The sequence below is a fragment of the Hemibagrus wyckioides genome, linkage group LG03, assembly GCF_019097595.1.
Source record: "Hemibagrus wyckioides isolate EC202008001 linkage group LG03, SWU_Hwy_1.0, whole genome shotgun sequence".
In the NCBI taxonomy this organism is placed as follows: Eukaryota; Metazoa; Chordata; class Actinopteri; order Siluriformes; family Bagridae; genus Hemibagrus; species Hemibagrus wyckioides.
In genome coordinates this window covers 16257663-16275047 of record NC_080712.1, presented here as the reverse complement: position 1 = coordinate 16275047, position 17385 = coordinate 16257663, and the positions used below count along the sequence as shown (strand labels likewise).

The following is a 17385-nucleotide window of genomic DNA, read 5'->3' as shown; positions in this document are numbered from 1 at the left end:
AATCACCAGGAGCAATAATGCTAGGGGTCACTACACACTTACAAGAAACGCACTAGCATCTTGTGGCCTAGAATATAAAAGTGGGGTTAAACAACAATCTAAAGAGGTTGGGGTTCATTTGTGGTGAAGATTTGTCATTTTCATTTGTTGACATTTTCAACAACATTTCCCCTGCCAGTAGCAGAGAGCTTTTGAAATGACAAATTCAGTAACCACCTTAACCTGATCAGGGTCATGGTGGATATGGAGTCCATCACAGAGACTCTCAGCATGAGAAACTAGAACATCGCATGGCACCATGCACACATTCGACTCATTCACATCTAGAGGCAATCATCGAGCGTAGCCAATCAACCTGCAGGCAGTTGTGCAGTTGGGACAGAAGCCATACAGACATGAGGAGAACATGCAAGACTCTGCGCTAAAAAGACAAACCTCTTTAAATTGCAATAATTGTACAACAGTTAAAACATGATGTGATCTGCTCCTCTGCATAATTAACAGCAGCCACACAGTCTCACTGACTAAGCCACACCATTCGCTCTGTTCTTGTCTCTCTAAAGGCCAGTTGCCATCCTACACCCACAGCCTGCTTGGGTTTTCGAGCCATTTGTTAACATTTCTGAACTGCCAACAGTGTGACTGAGTGAATGTCAAAAAAAAGGCTGCCAGATGGAAACAGAGAGAACAATGATGTTGGAGTATGTAAACCATGGAAAAGCTGCACAGAACAGCCTACGATAAATCACACTAAGCTCTTTCTGTTCTGGACAACATTTTGCCTGCTCTGCAGATATGTATTGTTTAGCTGTTAAATTGACTAAAATTGCAAAACCAAAAACAAACAACACAAAGCAGCAGGCAGCAACTCAGAAGTGAAGTGATTTCATTTTCTGTAAACTGATGTGAGCTATGTGTCATCAGGCCAGAGGATCTTGGGGTTTGGCAGAATGCACATGCAAATACACACATACAAATACACACACCCTAACTGCTAAAGTCAATCTTTTGAGAGGCCCCACATGCAATGCCGTAAATAGTATTTTTTTTATTATTATTAAACACAGAAGGACATACCAACTGATCTAAAACTATAAAAATGCAGAAAGCTACAATCAATGGCAACATCTCCAATAAAACAATTCGGCGAGCAGCAGGAGAGTATAAGATAAGTTTTTTTCCTGCAAACTAGTACTTAATGGTAGCTATACACACAAGGCTGTATTTAAAACCCAATAAATGAATACATTTTTAGTAGCAGAGCCTTCAAATAAACCAATGGCTCTCACCCCTTTCAGGACTAAGAATAATGTCTGAGAATATCAAAGCGCTAGATCAGTAATTTAGCTATTTCTTCATTCTGAATTGTTCCACTAAAGCTCAATTTCCATTAAATGTTACTGCTGCTTTAAATTCCCTTTTCCTATAAACTTTGCTCCTTGGTGGAAACAACGTTGACCTAGTTGTGTTTTTCCATAAACTTTACAGCGTGTCCAAATCCTTCATCGTGGTTTTCAGGTCGGAAAATCAAAGGTATCCGTGTTATTTTCATTCTCGTTGAAAGGTAAATGTCTCTGTGTCTCTGTGAGGTTTTTTTTTTTAGGAAAAAAAAGCCATACAATTCTCTTGGGGCCTGATTTGGAGACTAAAATAAAGGTATCTAGGACAAATATCTTTCAAGAAATCAAATGAGACAGATTTGAGACAGGCATTGAAGGACTGCAGTATGATCCTTATTTAGGGTAAATAACACACTCTATAAATAACATATACTGTATATTATACAGTATATTACTGTACATTAAAGGTGAGTGTGTTGTTGTATCTCACTTACCATGTTTCTGCTGAAAATATGATCAATCCTTCCTGTTTTTTCTTTTGTACCCACGTAAAACTAAAATAAGTGATTTAAACCATAGTGACACTGATGAAGATAAAGTGCTTCCTAAAACGGAATTAATGAATTATTTATTATGGAAGTTGCAAATTGATACCCGATACCTGATTTGTATCCATTGAAATTTAGAACTTTTGATTCAATAAATGAATCAGCACTGAAAACATAGCTCAAATGTCCAGTTTAGCTCTTTTTTATTCTATTTTTATTTTATTACCTCTACTGGCCAATGCCAGAAGCCTTTTTGCCCCATCTGCTTAATTCATAAACTCATTTTTAAATGACCTACCAAAACAAACAAACAAGGTAAATATTTGATTAGTTACATGTAATCTTTTAGTTTAAAGATCTTACTTTATGTTATTATATATCTCAAGCTTTATATCTGACCTCCATGAGAGTAGAAAACCACCACTCCTGCATTTGTCTGTGAGTAGATAAATCTATGTGATAAAAGACAAACAAACACCAACACAGACAGACAAACACAAATAAAAACCAATAGGAAGAAACTTACACTAATAATGTGCAGGGCCACAGCTCCCTCCATTCGTTCTTGATTGGTAAAAATGTCCTCAGGGAACTCATGTATAGCTGAGAAAAAAACAAACACATGGATCATTACACATATAAACCACTCACATGCTCACACTTGCCACAGGGGGTCCCTCAGATGATCTTAGTCAAAGGAATTTTAGTTAATATTAGAAATGTATCCCCATCTGATGCAATCACCGGCTACAAGAAATCCCCCAAGGATCAATACTAGGTCCAGTAAAAAAAAAAAAAAAAAAAAAAAAAAATCATTTTAGGCTGATGAGGCCTAATTATTTGTGTTCGCTAAGGCATGTCGACAATTGTTGTGAACATATCAAAATCTGGAAATCAAAATCCCTCCCAAGTTTAACAAAAACAGTCTAGTAAACAACCAGTCATAATGTGTTAAACCTGTCAGAAATGTGGCATAATTCAAGTAATCTGACCTCACATTTGATCATCTAATCAACTCTTCATGTTTTTGGTATAACAACTTTGGCAAAATGCTACAATCAATCAATCAGTCTTTTTTTTCTTGAAGGTTACAGATGCATTCATAAAACACAGTGTAAATGATGATTGCATATAGGCAATAATAATTATTTTTGCATACTTAAAGTTAGTACAGAATGCTCTAATACAAAAGCTCATTTTCTCTGACCGTATCTACTATCCCTTTCATGCGTGTCTAAAGTCCTTCATGGTGTGCAACCCCTTACATAAATGATATATTCAGACCATATTCAGTCCCTAGGTTGCTGAGATCTTTGGATCTGTTGCCAGGTATTTGTGGTTGCTGCCCCAAGGCTGTGAAACAGCCTACCATTCAACATTAGGTGTGCTCTCACTGTTACTGCAAGACACTAGCAGCAGTTCCATATGGATTTCTGGAAATATTTTTCTGTTAGATTTGAAATTTGAAAGAAATTTTCACAATATACTGTCAAATTGTTGAAAAACCCTGTTGACTCTTCTTCCCAAACTGCATTTGATCTTCAGACAGATGATCACTGACAGGGCAGTAGTCATAGCTGTTGCTATTGTATTGAACCTTCACATTGCTGCTATTGCAGAGAATTTTTTTTCAGCACTCTTCCTCCATGTGTCACATGTATGATGACCTTCTGTGGGCAGCTTAGATTTGATATGGATTGATTGGATTTGTTTTCAAGGCAGTCATTGGTATATGCAGACTATGTTTTTTATTTATGTTTTATGTCATCACTATTCAACCTTTACATCCAAATGAAATAATGGATACACCATGATTTGACCAAGTTGAAAATTTGACATCCTGCAATTTATTGTTCATGGCACCTCCTTGTTCATTATTGAGCCAAGCAGGCTGGAATAGTCTTCTCTTCCTACTTAAAATGACGTGAGGACCTTCTTCATGAAAAGCTGCAAGCACACTGTATGACTTATGTTTTTCAAGCTGTCAGCAGATTGAAAGCTGTCTGAGTCTTCTGCCAAATTTCACACCCTACTTTTCCATCATACAGTACTTTTCTGACACATTAAAAATAAAATGTTAATGGCAAAATGGGCTTCAGAGTTAAGATCCTAAAATGAAGTGAGACTCCTCCATCACGTTTAAGCAGAAATAACAACAATCAGACTGACGTAGGCATGATTTTCACCTGCTGATTGCCCTGCAGCTAACCAGGCATCTCAGCTCTCTGAACATAGCTACTGTTAACAAGCTATTCACAAACACAGCATGCCACCTTGATGGCTGCATTAATAAACTCTGGCCCAGAGACTGAATTAGGTTTGTGTGAGCAGCTGCTGCAGGGCTCCTATAAGACCAGGGCTGTATGCTATATGAGCTTATATAGCTCTGAGACACAGTCTTAAAGTACAGAGACACATACTGCTTACACTTCACTGCAAATACAAGCATCTTTACTGTAAGTAGCAATATGATGATAGTAATATGTTTTCTTGACATATTTCTGTAATGGTCAGTGGTGTGACAACATTAAAACAACAGGTGGCTGACACACATTGTGAAAAGGATAACCATCATATTAGGCCTGTTGTTTAGAGATGACAAGGCCATTAGCAGAGAGAGATGTCCAGTCGTGCATGTACAGTGATATTTTCTTAGTGAGCAGCTGAGTAATTTGTGTGCCAGCAGGCTTCACACTGCCCTCTTGACCCTGATCAGATCTGAGCCAACTTAAGCCAGAGACCAGCACTGTCAACCCTTGTTCACAGTACTACATAGAAGGAGTAAGAAAGAAAGACAGAAACATAAGATTAATGTATGTTTTATTAACATTATAGAGTTTAATATTTACTATCTCGTTCTTTTCCTACTTCTGTCAGTCTCTTTTACTTTTACTCTTTAACCAAATTTATTTATGCGTCTCATTTTTTTTTAATAACTTATTATTTAGTAATTTCTTTCACCCTTTCCTTTTGCTTCATTTATGGTTATGCAGTTGTTAATCTTTTTATTCTGTATGCTGTACATGAAAAACTATTTTGATGTTGAGGATGAAGAGGAAGGATGACGTGAAGAAGTGTCATGCTAGCAGCAAAGAGTCTCTGAACTACATCTCTACATCTTCAGTCTCTGAAGCCCCTGCATGCCACATGACCATGTCATACACTGCCAGTCAAAAGTATGGACACAACTTTTAATTCAATGTTTTTTGTTTAGGGATTTATTTTCTACATTCTAGAACAATACTGGAGATTTCAAAACTATGAAATAACACACATGGACTTAAGTAATCCATATGTAATGACAACAAAAAACAGTCAGTTGTTATTTTAAGACACGAAGGTCAGGTGTTCTGGAATAGTTCTTGCAAGAACAGTATTGTCAAGTGCATTTGCAAAACCCATCAAGCACCATGATGAAACTGGCTCACATGAAGACCATCCCAGGAAAGCAAGACCAAAACTTTACCTCTGCTGCAGAGAAGTTCATTTAGAGTTACCAGCCTCAGAAATCACCAATTAACAGCACCTCAGATTAGAGCCGTTATGAAGGCTTTACAGAGCATCAGTAGCAGACATATCTCAATATCAACTGTTCAAACGAGATAATTGTGTATTTCGGAAGAAAGAAATAAACATCAGGAATGACCATGGAATTAGAAGATGTGTCCAAACTTTTGACCTGTAGTGTATGTCTCACTGATCAATCACTACTGTTCTATATTACGCTTAATAAGCACCCCTATTTAAGTTCTGGTTTCTGTGTGTTTTATTTATTTTTTTCAATTCTTTTGTATTCAAGTGTTGCCATGTGTTGCACAGTATTGCTCATAAGTTATATGTTCTTGGCTTTGCTATTACTGTGCATGTTTATGATCCATGTCTTTTGTTGTATTGTTAGCACTTATAGTTAATAAATATAAGCACTTCCATCCCATTCCTGACAGAAAGCTTGACCTACCATGGATGCAGCAGCTTCAGTGTATGTGGCCCAGAATGTGCAAAAATCCATCAAGGCTTTTCTGGACCAACTCATAGGTGGGGCCCGGGCCCATGCCATGTGCCTTCTCATGGAATTTTTTGAGGAGTGGGCTCCAACTGTACCTGCCCCACTTCGGACTTCACTTTGCTTCGCTGCTACACTGAGGATGTCACTATTCCCCTCTGCTCCACAGAGGGTGCCATTACAACACACCAGCTTGCCATGGGAGTCACTCAGTCTCTCTGCTCAGCCACTGAGGTCATCTGACTCAACTTTAGATATTGTTCCACTTTCCTATTCCTTTGAGGATGCCCTTCTTCCTCCTTGCACCACTGAGTACGTCACTCTGCTTCCTTGTTCCACTGAGGACGTCATTCTGCTTCCTTGCTACACTGCGGACACGAGTCTGCTTCCTTAATACTTTGAAGACATCATTCTTCTCCTCTACCCTGCAGAGGATAAGAATCGCGACTCATGGCCTCACCATAAGCATCACTCTGTCGCTCTGCTCTGCGTCACGAATATCACTATGCTACTCGGTTTCACTTTGGATGATTTTGATGATGATGCTTATTGATGAATCATTTTCTTCTTCTTCTTCTTGACCTTACTTGACTACTCTTGATGATCTTGCTGTTACTGTCCCTGTACTTCATGATCGCTGCATGATTTCCCAAAAACACCTCAACAGCATAACAAACTAAAATAGACTGATGAAAAGTAGACATATGTAACAAAATAAAAACCAAAGGCATCTATCTGTTTTTCCTCTGAGAAAAACAGGCTTGCATTGATACTGTTGGCCAGCACTGGGACCCACTGATGACAGCACTATTCATTAGAGAGACAAAAAGCCTGAGACTTGGTCCTCTTGCAGGGAACAATGCAATGAAGCATGACTGTAAGCATGAGTGTATTCAAGAGCTTATGGTGAATCTCATTTCTATTGCATTACCACAGCACACAACAACACTAACCATATATCATTTACTGATGCCAGACAAATCAGAACTTTTAAGAAGTACAGGTTAAATGCAGGCTGGAAACATTACAGAATAGCATCAGAAGTATCTGCTTTTACTGTTCATGAAGAGTGCTTAAAATATTATGACAAAGTACAATGTTTAAATGTGGCCTATTCGTTTTTAAGATAAAATGTAATGGGTCATTCAAGGCCACTGAGACCTCTTTAGCGTTTATATAAAAAATACATTCTGGTTAAAACAGGCTTCCTGACATTGACCTGGAGAGCAGAGTGAGGCTTGGCTTGCATTTTTTTCTTTTTTCTTTTTTTTTTTTGCAGAGCTGCAAAAGAGTAACAGGCAGCAGGTAGGACATGACCGGAAACTTCTCTGCAAAGAGCTGCTTCAAAACTGCTAGAACTTCAGCTTTACCGAAATGATCAGGCTTCAAAGAGTTAACAATGACGTTCACAAATTGAATGCTGCCAATTTAAAGTAGCTATCAATCACACTGTCACACCCAAGTGACAGACACCAGGCCTCTGTTATACAAACCAAAGAAAAAGCAACATCTGTTGTCAATCAAGTTTCAGTGATGCAATTTATGTGTTTATGTATCAAAGTAAGGTAGGCAGGTAAGCATGGAGCTGAAAAGACTTATTTCATCTGCAGTAATTTCTGCTTCTGTATTTGTTCCAATTTAAGCAATATAGTCTAGTCAAGGACAGAGTATGGCTGGCCTTCTGCTGATGATTGATTTTTGCTATATTATTCTCAACGTCTATAAACATACACTGACAAGAATTGCTGATGCAAGAAAAGAAATCCAGGAATCATCAGTTCATCTCAGCCCACATCGGCACCTGCCAGCCAGGCCATACAGCTCCAGAAAGGAATGTGTGTAGAGCTATCTTAGGTTAGTTATAAATAACCTGTGCTGGAAGTGTTTGAGATAATAATTCCCTTTCATTAAATTAATCCGTTCTCCTTTGCTCTGGGGTAGGGTTAGGAATGCTAAGGAACAAAACATATGTGTTGCTTGTATGAACTAGGGATCTTCTGACTCCACTCTTTCTACCCTTCCGATCTATAAAATGCATATCACACTACCCTGTTCCTCTGCGAAATAGAGGCAAGAGAATAAGAGAGAGGTAAACGTATAATGAGTGCGATGTAGACTCTCTGTAGTGCAATGACAGATGTTCTAAATGACTGAACAAGGATTGTAACTGACAGATATTAAATGAAGTAAATGTAATGGCTGTCTTAGTGTGGAAAAAATGTACTGCAATAGGCTACATATATACTAAGGCTTGCAATGCATTTAAACACACTGATGAAACCTTACTGTAACATGGTTAAAGATTGGCTTGTATTCTTTCATCCCTTAAGAAAACAATGTGAATTCTCGGATTCATTAAAACACCCACTCATCTGAAACTTCTGAGATTCTGTTAGTCAGGAGAAGCTTAAGCTTGTTTGCATACTGCAGCCCACTGCAAAATCAGTATGGCAAAATCCCATACTGCAATAATAATTATCAAATAATAAAGCTACATCACAGTGGGTATTGTATCACACAGACAAAGGTAATAAGTACGGCGGCACAATATAGTTTATGATTCTTCATGCCTGGCAACAGATGCAGAATATCCCTTGGGTATTTTATTTATTAACTCTTCCAATATCATGTTGTACTTTAAATCACTTCAAACCCCATGATTTCCCATGACGATTACTAATACACATGGTCATCAATATGTAGGTCTTCCCCAAACTTTTGCCACAAAGTTGGAAACACATAATCATCAGGAATGTCTTTGTATATTCTTGGATTAAGGTTTTCCTTCTGAGCTAATGGGCCCAAATGTCTTCCAGCAAGACAGCGCTCATGTACCACATAGTAAGGGGCATAAAGACTTGGTTTATGAAGGTTGTAGTGGAAAATTTTGAGTTGCCTGCACAGAACCCTGACCTCAACCCCACTGAACACTTCTGGGATGAATTAAAACACTGACTGCATCCCAGACCTCCTCATCTGAGATCAGTACCTGACCTCACTAATGCTCTTCTTGTTGAATAGCACAAATTCCCACAGTCACGTTCCAAAATCTACTGCAAAACTCTTAAAGTAGCCGGTTATCCAGGTTAGTACAAAAGGACTAAATCTGGAATGAGATGTTCAAAAGGTACGTATGAGGGACAAATTTTGGTCTTATAGTGTACATGCTTTGCCAAATGGCAGAACACAAACTGTGGCTGTTAATAGAATAATAGAGAACAAACTTTTCTACAATAGTAATAAATATTTTTAAAAGTCTTGTCTGGCAGTACCAAATACCTGTGTCTTCACTTGCAGACCTCCAATTCTTAGTGAAATTAATTAATTGTCCACAATGGCCTGATTAATAGCATTAAACACAATGTGTCACTGAATATAATCATCATCAAAACCTCAGATTTTATACACCATATCTGGCAGGTTGAACACAAGTCTATAATTAATGCCGTGTTCAGAAACGGATAACATAGCATACTGATTATAATTTCAGAAAACATTTATAATTTATTTACACTATCACTTTTACATGATAGCTACTCAACCTGAGAGCAGGATACTCGTTTCTTGCTTTATGACATCTGAAGCCAGATACTACATCTTTTGAGACTGTCAGTAATATCCCAAAGCTGAACGCACTAAAGACGAGAGTGGTAACTGCCCTCTTAATTATACATGAGCTTCCTGTGAATGGAATTTACTGAGGAGAGAGGAATGCCTTTTAACCTAGCCAGAAAGCAAATCTATCCATGTTCTCTGGGAGTAAACGCCATAGATGAGTATGGCATCTACAAGATTGTCCTGAAGGAGCAAACAAAAACTTTCATTCGATGTCGCTTGTTTGCAGTGTGTTTCTGGTTATATATGTTCATTACAATATGGAACCACATCAGTGATGACAATATTAGTCAAATGACAAAATTCCAATGACCAGAACAACAGCATGTCCAAAACAGACAAGGAAAAACATATTAATACTGAGAAGGCATGCAGTTTGATAAAGGCTGTTGAATTATGTATGGAAAATATATAAACATCACATTCAAACATAAAAAAAGGTTAATAAAAATGATTTCTATTGTAATATCTACTGAACTATTAGAGTGAAACAATAAATGAATCCACTCATTTTCTATTCCTTTACACTCCGCAATAAAAATAAAAGATAATGAAAACTGCTCAGATAAGGTCACATCCCTGGCCATAGCAATTGTGTTAAGCTGAGACAATGCAGTCACTTGGATAATAGCTTTAAGACCTTGTCCTTAATTTATTTTAAAACAAATGTCACAGCTGCTATTATATTATGCTATTGTCTCTCCTGAACAAACTACTGCTTTGATAAATACATCTTCAGTTGTAGCACAGACAATGATTGCATCACCTCTACAGATTTAATGCTGAAACAAATGTCCTAGAAAATCTACACTGCAAACTGTATGGTTTTGTCCTTCTCAGCCGGTATGACAATTTTCCTCAATTGGTGTGAGTCATTCTTATTCACCCCACTGACCTCTTGAGAATATGCTTTTGTGAATTTTAAGACATATGTATAGTCTTAGACATACGTATACATAGTCATTATTATACAAGTGGCCACATATTGCCCATATGCAGATGTTCTACGTCTGGCTAGGATGATATTGCAACTCCAGTAGTGAAAAGTGGGAATGTTGCACAGGAGACTATTAGCGTATTGGCTGGACATCATTAGTGGTGTGCACGCATCCCAACACATCCAGTGAACGTTTCAAATTCTGGAAAGAGTGAAATCCTAATAACAGATGCCTTGCAGCAAGACAGCCGAGACATGTGGAAAAACTTGAACACGGTGAGGAAGTGACTGCCAGCTGTCGCTAATCCTGTGTGAGGATTCTCACTTGTGGACAATTGTGAAGCAGCCACATGGTGTGCATTCTCCACCTTCACCAGATTGTACAGATGAATGTTATTTCATGGTAGCCCATGTGCTCTGAGGTGAGTTTGATTGATTCCCATCCTCAGCAAAGAATAGTACTGAGCAATTATTTGCCTCACTGGAACAATAGCAGAATTTTGAACAATTTTATCCCAAATAGATATTTTGACTGATTCCCAACATCAACAGAGAGCAGGATAAATAGTCTGGACAATCATCATCTTCAAAAAAAAAAAGTATGTTAGCTCTTTCGCATGTAATCATTTTCATGTTACAAACATTTCAGATCACTTCTGATATAGTTCCTCTGCTAGTTCCAAAGGGTCTTGAATGTAGAAAGTATGTGGAATGTGAGAAGTTGAATGAAAGGGCATGTGCATGAACAAAATATCTGTTGCTTACTTGGCAAGGAAATCTCATGGAAATCTCCACTAGTTCAAAAAGAAATCACCCTGGCGGTCTTCCACGTAGGTGCAAATCCATGGTTACATACATAACATTAATCAAGCACCAGTTTAGAAGACTCTCTTCTTTTTAAAATCTTGACCCCATTCCTTCATCGTTATTAGGTAACAACATGTGACCGAGTCTTTAACAAGAGCACAGTTTTTATTACTGTAGAGGCTTGTAGCAAACACATTTTGAAGACCAATTTGAATCACACAGGGCTAATATAATATTCTACACTGACAAAACTGGCCCAATACTGAATGGTGATATGGAGTGCTTTTGTCACATCAGAATGTTGGCATGACCTAGGCTACATTCCTTTAACAAGCATTTTTTGCTCAATTCATTTAAAGAAACATTTGGAGAGAAAAATGCAGTGAAAGAGCCAAAACCTGTATCTAATGAACAATACTTAAGAGTCATTTCCTCAAGGGCCAAGAAAGAAATCCAGTCAAATACTTGCCAACATCTGGCACCGAAGTCAACACTATGACTGTGAGGAAATGATCTTGTATGTGTTTGTAAAAGACTGAAATTTTTGTGGAAAGGCAAAATAGAAGACACTGCACTTGAATGCAAGGAGGTTCATACTGTAAATACCATCTTGCAAAACATGATACTTTCATGATCTACAATATGGTAAAACAGTTCAAAACAGATATTTAAAAACAAAAAACTGATTGAAACATTTACATGTTTTAGTTCGATCATTTGCTTAATTCAGCGACTAACAATTATTATATAAATGTAGAGACGCTTAGCAAAACTCTGATATTCAGGAACGTGTATAACAATATTAATATTCTATCACCATATCATGCAGCCCTGATAAGCAATATAAAACATAGGATGGCAGCTTGTGGAGAGATAAATCCAAGATTCCTACTTGCCAGAGGCACAAGCATGTCAGAGTAGTGAGTGAAAAGCACACAGAGGTTTCTGTGAATACACCAGTGACTTGTAACAACTTTCAGGATCCCAAACACAAGTTTCAGTTAAGAACAGCCAAACAAATAATCTGAACATTGAGCATTTCTTAAAGGTAATTTCCCCAAGTACCACTCAAATATTTGTTCCACATCTGGAAACAAAAAAGGATTTACATTTTTCCTTTTCTCACACATAAATTCAGTCCATGAAAGCCTTGGCTGAGAAGCTTTAGCTGAAAACTTGAATCAGCTGTGTTTAATGATGTACAGTTTTGTGAATACTGTGGCTCTCCAGCACATCACTGATATGTTAATTTACAAGAATAGGCTCATAAGAATACATTTTCCACATACATAATTATTTTCTAAGATTTCAGCAGGCTGTGTCTGACTGATATAAGTCATTCGCACCTGTTCTGATTGTGGCAAACTTTTTACAGCTTATACGTTTTCTGAAGGAGAAAATAATAAATTAGTTCCATAAAAATCCTGAAGTAAGCAAACGCTACACAGCTGAGAAGTTTATCCATCCAGTGACAGATGATATAAATTTAGACACATACTATAAATGAAGTAACTGCAGTAACAGATATATTATCATTATAATCCGATTATTACAACAATATAATGTCACAGTGATTTCTACCACCTGTACTTTCCTCAGTCTTGCATTTCAGCTGTCACTAGCGCATGCACAGTAGAGCTTGGGAGAGAGATTCAGTAAAGCTTTTGCTGTACATTTAGCATTTCTACTCATTATTACTATTTATAACACAGCATTGTTGAATTCTTGAATCTGATTGGTCTGAAGGTGTAAAGTATTGCTCTGACAGTAGCCCCGGCTGTAATTTATATTAATGCGCTTGCTCGAATACATTGTTTCTATAGCAACAAATCATTCACATGGGATTTATCTGGCAGACACTCCACAGAATCTCCAGCTGATAAGAAAGATTGTTTTTAAAAAAGTGTTGTTATATAACATGGTGTAGATTTCTGTTTTCAGTTAGGATGCATTTATTTAACATTTTTAGAAAGACTCTTGGGTGTAACAGCTTTCTTATTCACCATGTAAAAGTCTTTATGACCAAGGACTTTGTACTTTCCTTTCTTTCTTTCTTTCTTTCTTTCTTTCTTTCTTTCTTTCTTTCTTTCTTTCTTTCTTTATTTATTTATTTATGAATGAGAGGCTGGTCATCCATTTTTTTTTATATCTGCTATATGTGACACAAGCAACTAATTTTTTTTTCATGGTTGTTCCATAACCCCAAAAAGTACCTAATACTGGTTAAAAAAAAACATGACGCGATGTTAAGTAACAAACTAATCAAAGTAATCTTTGGTGTAAGAGGAATAAAACACTTTGGTGTTAAACATGCTGTTATTCCTTATATGTCACCTCTTCTCAAAACACAAACTTGCAACATCAACAGGTGGAAATCTTACTTCCAGTGTTAAAATAACTCTTTATTCCACCACACTTAAAGCTTTTCTCTATTAAGAAACATCCGTCCCTCTAACATACTGTATACATATAAAGAATATTCAAATCAAGAAATTTCCCATGTCTCTTCCAGTATTCAAGATAGGTAGCTGCTGAGATGATTGAGGGAAAAAAAAATACTCAAGTAGCCATGGTACATACACAGGGACATTAAAGACTGCTAATTACTGACATGATCCACACTCTCACCATGCTACTATTCCTGGCAATCTGTCTCCTCAGCTTCTGCTCTGACACTGTACCCAATTAAGCCTGGATTCAATTAATCCTGTTCACAAGTCACTGACTGCTTTATTCACATCCCAGTTCAGCCCCCTCCCAGCAACTTCTTCGTAAATGATCGGTTACACAGTTTGCAAATGATCGCATTGTGAATGATATGCCGTGCATTTTAGGGTTTGCTAATATTATGTGTTTGCGAGTGAAGAGAAAACAGCATGGCACAGTTGGGGGAAGCAGAAAGAGCAGCTAACACTGGAAAACAGCAACAATACTGCATCGCTGACTTTGAACTACGGTCATAAATTAAAACCACACATATTAAAAGGCAGAAAATATCTGATGGCACACAGAGTCTTCTTAAAATTCCGGACTTCGAAATCTATGCTGAATCAAGCTGGATTTTCCAGCACTGCTCCTGCTGCTGGGACTCCGCTGGAAAATTTTCATGCCAGTCCATGTTGATTACATAATCATCCAAATGTTATATAATTCAAACTTTTATGCATAATTCATCTGTACGCCATTAAAATATCTCAGACGATAAAGCTGTTTAGGAACAGTGCACAACAGAAGTACTTTAATCTACATGTCACTGAATGGTGAACAGATGCCAGTCTGTGTTTGTCTGTAGCAGGAATAGAGGAGGTGGACGTTAAAGGGGCAGGAAGTGAGATTAAACTAGTGTTGCGCCTTTTGCTTCCTGAACCTGCCATTGGTGTTTAAGATAAGCTACAAAATATTGTTAGGCAGCAGTGACCCTACAACTAATGAAACTATTAGTGTGATTAGTTCATGGTATTAATGTATGTAGTATATATTTCTACCATTATATTTTGTATTTTTTTTTGTTTGTCAGCTGGATTAGAAAATTGACTCAAGTTTACTGGCTGCTGTTGAGTCTACTCTCACTCAGAGATCCAGTAATTAGTGTAAGTATTATTTTCTAGATTTCTTGAAATGAATGAATGCCTATTCATCTTTAATAAATATACAGTGTGTTCAGTCAGTTTTTAATTATCACTGCATTATGTGTTGAGCGGCTTTAATTTCTCTGAATTAACTGTTCAGACAGCATATTTACCATTTTAATGACTGAGTCTCTCCACTTTTGTCTATCAAGGCCAAGTCCTTACAATAGTACTGGTTCTTATCGACTCTATACAGGCAGCACCACACTGCTGATGCTGTGGTTGTTTTCCCGAACAAAAGTTACTTATGTATATGCTTTACAATGTCAGTGAATGTCGAACCTATTAAGAGAATTGGCATCATCAAAAAAGTCAAGAATAACATAATTGATGGGATCTGTTCCCTTGAAACTTACAAACACTGACTGTTTAAACTGATAAATACTCTGATAAAGAAAAAGAAAAAATTACATGAATCAATAAATGTCACATCTAAATATAATAAATAGCATTTATTTTAATAGCATTAATATTATTTCCATATTCACTGTCCACTTTTAGATTTCCTTGTGTTTTTCTATTTGTTTGAAATATAATAAAAAGTAATAATAATTAATCATTTCTGTATGTATTAATCACTTATCTATCTATCTATCTATCTATCTATCTATCTATCTATCTATCTATCTATCTATCTATCTATCTATCTATCTATCTGATACAGATCTGGAATTTCCTTTGGGATCAATAAAGTATCTGTCTGTCTGTCTGTCTGTCCGTCTGTCTGTCTGTCTGTCTGTCTGTCTGTCTGTCTGTCTATCTATCTATCTATCTATCTATCTATCTATCTGATACAGATCTGGAATTTCCTTTGGGATCAATAAAGTATCTGTCTGTCTGTCTGTCTGTCTATCTATCTATCTATCTATCTTCCTGTTTTACTTGAAGAAACTTTTAGTTATATATGTCAGGAAGCCTTTGTCATAGTTGTAAAGAGATACAGACATAAAAGATTAGGCATGATATTCTAATTTACATATGTTTATCTAGAGTATATACACACACCATAAGATTAAGGTTAACAAGAAAACCCTGATACATCATTTTAGAAATATGAATAAAACCATGCCAAAAATACACATATAAAGCCCTCTTCCTACCTCAGGTTAAAGTGAAATGTGAAATGAAAATGCATGGTAGACTTAAAGGGGCTTTTTAACATTTCTCTGTGGCTTCTGAATAAATATTAGAAAAATGCAATACAATATTTTAAATAATAAGATTTGTTGTAACAGAGTGACTGTATACTAGTTTCTCTAGTTCACAACAAATCCTGTCTTTATATACTGGAGGACATGCAGAATGTCAGAAAACCATGTTCATACATGGCAAGTTTTGTGGTTTGTATTCAATATTCTATGCACATTTAATAAAAAAGAACTGAACGGAAAACATGGCACTCAAGAATAGATGTGTGACACTCAATATTCCTACATGTTCATAGTAAAAACAGTCAGATGTTCTGGAAAAAGAATTCATACAATGAAGTACAAGGACACTATATTTCATTCTTGCCAAACCTTTAAGCATGTACTCCTGGCCCTTTAAATGTCCACTTTTTCCTGCTTCTGACAACACTTACCAACATGCACATATGGTTGCAGTTAGTTTTTTTTTTTGCCACAACTGTTTAAAAACAACTGGGTGGCACATTATCTAATGCAGAAGTCATTTATCTTATAGGAGAGAAGAAAACTGATGGAAAGTGTAATCTGCAGGCAGGGTCATGAATTTATTCTATTATTTATTCATAAAACTGTCACATTCCTGCTGTTCTTTCAGTATGTAAATATAAGATATATGTAAATTCTGGAAACTTCCTGTAAAGGAAGACGGTATAGTCAAATTCTCACTCTTAGTCTAAAGTCTCATAACTGATTCCAGCAATGTGTGTAATACAGAGACACACCAGACTCTTTAAACTGAGGTAGGATGTAACATGTCTACAAAATGATAGAAATTCTACAGGCTTACGATCCTTTGTACACATGTTCGGGTGTGTATTGTTTGTGTGTGTGCATGTGTGTGTGCAACCTGGGGAAAATGAGTCCACTAGATGCCAGAACACACACCCCAATGCCATCCAAGTTCTCACACTCCACAGATCAGCTCTCAAGAAGAAGACAAAACAATGAAGAATGGACTGGAGAAGTAACACAGAAGAGCGTATGAATGAGGGATCTGGTAATGAAAAATAAAGCCAATGTGTTTCTTAACTTTTGTTCTTACAGCTTCTTGTGTGTGTGTGTGTGTGTGTGTAAGCATACACAGCATTGCTTCATTAGAGTAACACTGTTCAGTCAGTATGAAATGCAGTGGCAGGAAAATGAGACCTCCTCATGTGGGAGTAAAGCACTTAATTAAATCTTCCCAACATTCCATTTGTGGGTGAGCGCCAAATCTTTTATTTCATGCAGGAATGATCTCAACCAACAGCCTGTTTATTGAACAATAATCTAATAACATTTATCTCCTACATTCAGTTCAAATGAGTCATCTAAAAATA

The 17385-nt window shown here is 36.9% G+C and overlaps 1 protein-coding gene across 1 annotated transcript in view; it reads right to left on the bottom strand.

The window, feature by feature from the left end:
- slc24a3 (solute carrier family 24 member 3) overlaps positions 1 to 17385 on the bottom strand; it is a 71123-nt gene that overhangs the window by 15700 nt on the left and 38038 nt on the right. The window contains exon 3 of the mRNA XM_058386381.1: positions 2415 to 2491. Within this exon, the coding sequence (XP_058242364.1) occupies positions 2415 to 2491 (77 nt within the window). The remainder of the gene's footprint in view (positions 1 to 2414; positions 2492 to 17385) is intronic.